We start from the raw sequence: 6,624 nt of genomic DNA on the forward strand, positions 1-6,624 counted from the left end.
ACATGAAGCATGATGGGAGGATGAGAGGAGGAATATTTCACTGTCAGTCGGAAGGCGGCACGGCCATTCATTTCTTTCTCTCTCTCTCAGCAGCTATCCCTTTCCTGTTCTACTGTATCTTTCCTTTTCCGTCTTTTTTGAACCCCTCTTGCAGCCTGTCGAAACAATGACAATTTAATCATACTCTCGGCTCGGGCACGTACAGGGAGAGAACAATCCAAGCACTGAAAACTATAGGGCTCTCCCAACGGACAGCACAACAGAAAAAGTGTACAAGACAGACAAGGGGTTTGAACCTTCACCATTCTCACGATCCTCTTTAACTCATGCGCACACCTTTACACTTTACACACATGTAGACACACACATAGACACATACACACACACCTCACCTCTCCATCTAAATCTGCTCTATTGTGGCCCGCTCTGTGCTGTCTCCTCCTATTAGGAGTGAGGAGCAGCATTAGAAGCCCTAAGCACAACACGATGGGCGCGCTCACACACACACACACACACACACACACACACACACACACACACACACACACACACACACACACACACACACACACACACACACACACCAGTTATCTCATCTAAAGCGCAGCTCAATAGTTCATCTAGTGAACTTGATAAAATTCACATTTTAGTGACTCCTTTACTGACACCCACCTAACTCATAGTGTCAATAGCAGTTCTAAATAACACACAAATTAGGTAAAAGCAAAGTTCCCTAAAATCAAACAGGCAGCTCTATAAAGAGACTTGAATGCTCTTGACACAGTTCATATTTGCAAAGGTACAGAACATCCTCTTTTTATTCTGCAGTTCCCTAAACTATATACTTCAAGGTAGCAGGTTAGAAAAGACAGAAAAGTCAGCACCAGTACGGAGAGTAATTCTCAGACGAAGCATAAATGATTTGATAGAATGTGGTAATAGTAATAATAATTGAATTCACATTTTGATGTATGGATGACGGAGATGTATGGATAATGGAATGTGGGGAATGAGAGGATGAGCGCTGTGGAGAGGAGAAGAGGAGATGAGCGACATTGCCTCTCACTATATATCACTCTCTCTCTTTTTTTGATCACCGCTTTGGCATTCAACCATGCATGGGGGCGCGGGTGCACACACACACACACACACACACACACACACACACCCACACCCACTGTGCAATTAGCCATTTCACCACACTGGTGGTGAATCTGTGTGTGTGTGTGTGTGTGTGTGTGTGTGTATGTATGTGTGTGTCACATCTGGTACAGCCTCCCTTACTGCTCCTTCAACACATAAAGGCCGGCACTGACCCGTGACATACTCTCACACACAGAGCACTGATGGATTGGGCATAAATCAGGCAAATTCACATCATCAAGGTTCATCCCATTTTGCGCTGTCATCTCTCTGTGGCGCTGTATACAAATGTGTGTGACATAATGTATTTTTAATATCTACATCCATATGTGAAGATGCATGTGTAAGTGTAAGAATAACTGCATTTTTTGTAAAATTTTGGTTACTTTTATCGACACATGCTTAAAACTGTGTGTTTATTGCTATGCATTTGTGTTGGGGTGTGTGTTACTATGGGCATTCATGCTTACATGTGTGTCCAGTGGACCTCCTGAGTGCTGGTGTCAGACAAACGCAAACCCCCTCCCTTCCTTCCCACTTCTCGCTCTGTCTCTCTCATTGCATCTCTCTCTCTCTCTCTCTTTATGGGACCAAATTACCACTGGAATGCCCGGACCCTTCACATGAGAGAGAGGCCGCCGTAAGCATGAGTGTATGTGTTTCTCTGTGTGTGCGTAGTAGGCCTATACAATGCAAAAAACTGACAGACAACAAATTCCATAGGGACAGACAGGCAGGCAAAGAGACAAAAAGAACAACACTTCCTCATACAGGCCATCAATAGGTCACACATACAAAATGGGAGCATGCAGGCACGAAAACCACGGATGGCAACAAACAGATGCAAATGCATGCTCACACACTCACAGACACACACACACGCGTGCAGCCAGCAAATCAGCACAGCACATATTGACATGCTTTGACAGATGAATTAAGTAAATGATTTTATAAGGAGATTAAAAGGATTTTAATTTACGCAATCTCTCTTTGGTCCCCCCGTCCCTCCCTCCAGCCAGCTTTACCTCTCTTTCTCTCTCGCTACTGCACATTCCCCCTCATGGGCTGAAAAACAAGGTACAGAAGTGACTAAGATAAAGGCGAAGAAAAAGATGAAAAAAAGCAATAAATGCTCTTCATTTTCTTTGATTAAAAGCAAGTAATATTTTCTCTTTATTCTCAATAACTCAACATAGGTGTATTTTGTTGTCACACATTTAAACAACGAAAAAAAGCACATTAACAAACGGCCAAAGTGTCAGCAGACGGTTGGCCTTCGAGCTTGATTTTTCTCCATTTAATTTCTTTCGCCATTTCGTCTAAAGTGGGTTATGTCACCAGGAAAATCCCAAAAAAGTGAATCACCGTATGATGGCCGGTGCATTTTTCCAAAAATGAACTCGAACAGTGGCACCTGTCATAGCTGAATAAGATGCAACACTCTGCAACACTACATGTGAAAATTCAGTGCCTGAATCGTGATTTATGCCCAAAGAGAAAATATATATTACAATAAGTAAATAATTTTTTCTGGCATGTGTAAATTTAGTCTGATGAACTACTTCCAATGCTACCTCAACCAGATTTTTTGTTTACTCACAATCACAAAAATAATTAATTTCATTTACATTTCCATGTTATTAAAAAAAAAAAAAAACGAATAAATGATTAAACTCAGATACATCAGATTGGAAAATAATTTCTAATGAAATGATTTGTGCTCCCTTGTGTTTCTCTTCATTATTGCACTGCAAAACCTTTGCCTGAATGATCGGCCACTGTGCAGTTCTCACCACCCGTCCGTTCTCGCTCACACCCAATGCTAAAAACACCAAATTCTCTAAAGTCACTGTGGGAAATATATTTTAATGATATGCAAATGTTATGTATATGGTGGCATGAGGGGAATGCAATTATGTTAACAGCTTAAGTGGTACTTGTTGTTATTATTATCAGTACGATCATCATTATCCCTAATATTTTAATTAGTATAGGAAAGCAGTGCCTGAGAGTAAAGAAGCAAAAGCCTGAGCCGGGAAAAAGGAACGGTGGATGGATGGATGGATGGATGGATGGATGGATGAAGGAGCAGACGGACAGATGACTGGACCGGAGGGCTCTCTAGAAAACGTTTGAGTGGCAACAGCTTACATACGCTTGCTGAATCACATGCAGGTAAAGCAGACACATCTCACTGCCAAACGTCTGGCAGGAAAGTGTGTTTTTCAGTGAGTTTATTGATGCTTAATTTCAAAACAGAATTTTCACACTTCTTGACCCAGTAAAGAGCAAATCAGGTTCAAAGTATTTGAATTCAGTCTAATTCTGAAGAGAAAGACTCTTACACCTGAGTCGTTATAGGTGCTTAAAATTCAGCAGACTGTTTTGCAGGTGAAAGACAAATGCAGAGAAAGCTTGTTCAGATGCAATGCACAGCGTTAAATCCTTGTAAAAGTGTCCTAAATTCAGTTATTCCCCCTAAAAAAGGAAATCAAAGTGCTTAACATTCTTGGCTTTAATCAAAAACCTCAGAGTCATTAAAAGCTTGATTTGTCATATTGCATGATAATAAAATGATCATTTAAAAAAAACTTTTAATCAGTGATCTTTAAGCATTTACTTGTTCAAAAGGGGTTATTCTGCAGATGCAGGCAATTTCTATTATTTGCTGAAATTGGCATTTTAACAGAAACAGATTTGAAAATTCTGTTTGAATTTTCAAACGAAAAATATAATAAAACACAAATTAAAATCAAGCAGTGGTATCATTTCTCTCAGGTTTATTCTCTTAAAGACGCCCCTCTCTATTCAACATGCTGCATAGGTGAGAAGATTTAAAAGACTGTGGGTGCGTGTCTTTTAAAACACAAAAGACAAGAAAGGTTGTAACCACATAAAAAATGGCCTATTCTCTTTAAAAATGATAAGGATATCATTTTGGGAAATACTACACTATATAATTTTGCATGAGCTTCTGCTCTGGCTTAGTTCTTTTAGTTTTCCAGTTCTGACTCTATCGTAAAGACACTTAAACTGTGGCTTTGATTTAGTGTCACTCATTCTAATTTATCTTAAGTGGCAATGGGTTAAATCTAAATTAATATTTTAAATCTATACTTATATATAAAACCATAAAATCTTTGCTTTGATTATAAGCTTTTCAAATCTGAAAGGATGAGTGTCAATAATTTCATACCTACCTATGTGCAAAAAAGATCTGTACAGCTACTTAATCACACATACAATTTCAGAGGAATGTTTTATCTTGTCATATTTAAGAAAAGAATTATGCAAATACTACTATATTTAATCCATTAGTTTGTTGGCTTTAATTTTGTATGTTTAATAAATGTGCACACAATAATGAAGCACACTGCTGTCCGCTCTGCCAATCAGTTAATCTGCATTTTGCAAATACATCTAAAAGAGCAAAGTGTTGGCGAAAGGAGCAGCTCAGCAGCACTCGCATGTTTGTGTGTGTGTGTGTGTCTCTGGGTGTGAGAGTGTGTGTGACTGTCTCTAATTCCTGTGCGGGGCCACACGCTGAGCTGCCCGTCTGAAATTCTACCTCCTCTGGCATTTAAGAGCGCAGCTCTCCCCCTTTTCTTTCTCCCTCCTCTCTTACGGGCCCTTTCCTACACGTTACTCCTGTAACCTTAATGCCCTGTTATCTCGCGGATTCTCTGCTTGGATGAACACGTACTTAAACCACACATGCATAAGCATAAACACATGCACAGGTACACACATGCGGACGTGTACTGAGAAAGTTTGTCCCATGAACAGTCTGACTCAAAGTAAAACAATTTCTTGATAACAGACAGAGTGAAATAGGATAAAGAACGTGTGTTTGCCTGCAGGTGTATTTGTGCATAGGTATGTCACTTTCAGGTGAAGGGACAGAAATTCCCCTACCCACTGAGTAAGAGCTGGTGTCCGGATACAGCAGCCACACACACACACACACACACACACACAAGAGTGAACGCGTGCTACCTGACAGCAGAAACAACCTTGACATGGTGCCGGCCACCTCCGCTGCATACCAGCACATACACTCACTTACTGAATCACACACAGTCACTTACAGTGGAAGACAATGGCAATGAGAAGTTGGATGATCAATAAAAGGGTAAGAATAAAAGGTAAAATTTACCTACTCTTGTTCAGAGTGCATTAAAAAACACTCAGATAACGGGTGTCCTACCGAATCCATCGGCGATACCGGGTCATTGTCATGTCAACCTCCTCAGGGGAAATGGCAAGAAATTAAAAAAACAAAAAAAACAAAAAACAAAAAATCAAAGTTTAGTTTTTTATATCTCTCCTCTCTCTCCTTTCCTCTTCTTTCTCTGATCTTCCTCTCTCTCGGTCCTTCCTTCCACTTGGAGGGAGCAATACAATTACCAGGCTCTGCGCTGCCTGCACTGATCAGCTCTGCGTGTGTGCGTAGAAGTGAGGGAGCATGTGTATGCTGTGTGTATGTGAGAGTGAGAGAGAGGGGGCTATAGGCACACACACAGCCAGCTAGTCAGGGAGTTGGGACAGAAAGCTGTGCTGCTGTCCTAATCAACGACTTAAAGCCCCGATAGCGGCTCATGAATATTAAGCAGCATTTTGCATATGTAGTCCCTCAGGTCCCGGTTGTACTGTGATTGGTGGGTACTTCACCAATAGCTGCAGGCAGAGGCGGAGAAAGAGGTGGAGACAAGAAGGGAGAGCGAGAGAGAGGGAGAAGAGCAGGGGGAGAGGGAGGGATCAGACAAAGAGCACAGAGGAAAAGAGAGAATGAGGGAATGAGGAAGGAAAGGAGGAAGCATAGAGGAGAATGAGACAGGTGCAAGAAAGGTTTAAAGCAAGACAACCTGCACACCTTCTTACTGTATTTCTTTCTTTCTCTCTTTATCAAGCCATTTTTCTGACCTCTCTTCACTAATCTTTCACTACCCTCCTTGCTCCTGCTCTCTTCATGTACCTCAATTCGTAATTACATTCTCACATAAACTGCAATGTTAAAAATTGACAATATTCTTCTTTCTAACAATGTAAAAAAAAAAAGCTTTAAACCAAAACTCTTGCAAGTTTTGGTAAGATGCAGGTTACATCACGTTGTTGCATTTTTCAGAAAGGAAATACTGATTTGTGCTCAAATGCAAAACACAAAACTGACCTAATCGAATCCAGTTCAAAGGAACAAGTGTAAGCCTGACCATGAACCCAAAGCCTGAATAATGTGTCACACCGTAAACACACAGGCACAGCACAGCAGAGACCATCACAGCTCAGCAGTAAAATATGAGATTATAGCAATTCCAGAGTGCTGTCCTTGTTGTGGAATGATTTGGGCATGATTGGAACAAGGTTTTCCCTGCTGCTTGCTGTTTTGTCAAGTTCCCTTTCATCTCAACACCAGCAGGCTGTGTATTCCCAATATTTCCAAAGCACCTTGGAATGTGAGTATAGGTGCTGCAATGGGATTCT

At 40.9% G+C, this 6,624-nt stretch overlaps 1 protein-coding gene across 4 annotated transcripts in view; it reads right to left on the reverse strand.

Annotated features, from left to right (window-relative positions):
• Positions 1-5,676, reverse strand: part of esrrga (estrogen-related receptor gamma a) — a 79,126-nt gene extending 73,450 nt beyond the window's left edge. For all 4 annotated transcript variants that reach the window (XM_030722465.1, XM_030722458.1, XM_030722464.1 and 1 more), the window contains exon 1: positions 5,304-5,676. In XM_030722465.1, the coding sequence (XP_030578325.1) occupies positions 5,304-5,359 (56 nt within the window). In that variant the 5' untranslated portion in view covers positions 5,360-5,676. The remainder of the gene's footprint in view (positions 1-5,303) is intronic.
• Between the last annotated feature and the right edge of the window lie 948 nt (positions 5,677-6,624).

Source organism: Archocentrus centrarchus, chromosome 3 (assembly GCF_007364275.1).
Source record: "Archocentrus centrarchus isolate MPI-CPG fArcCen1 chromosome 3, fArcCen1, whole genome shotgun sequence".
Classification (NCBI taxonomy): domain Eukaryota; kingdom Metazoa; phylum Chordata; class Actinopteri; order Cichliformes; family Cichlidae; genus Archocentrus; species Archocentrus centrarchus.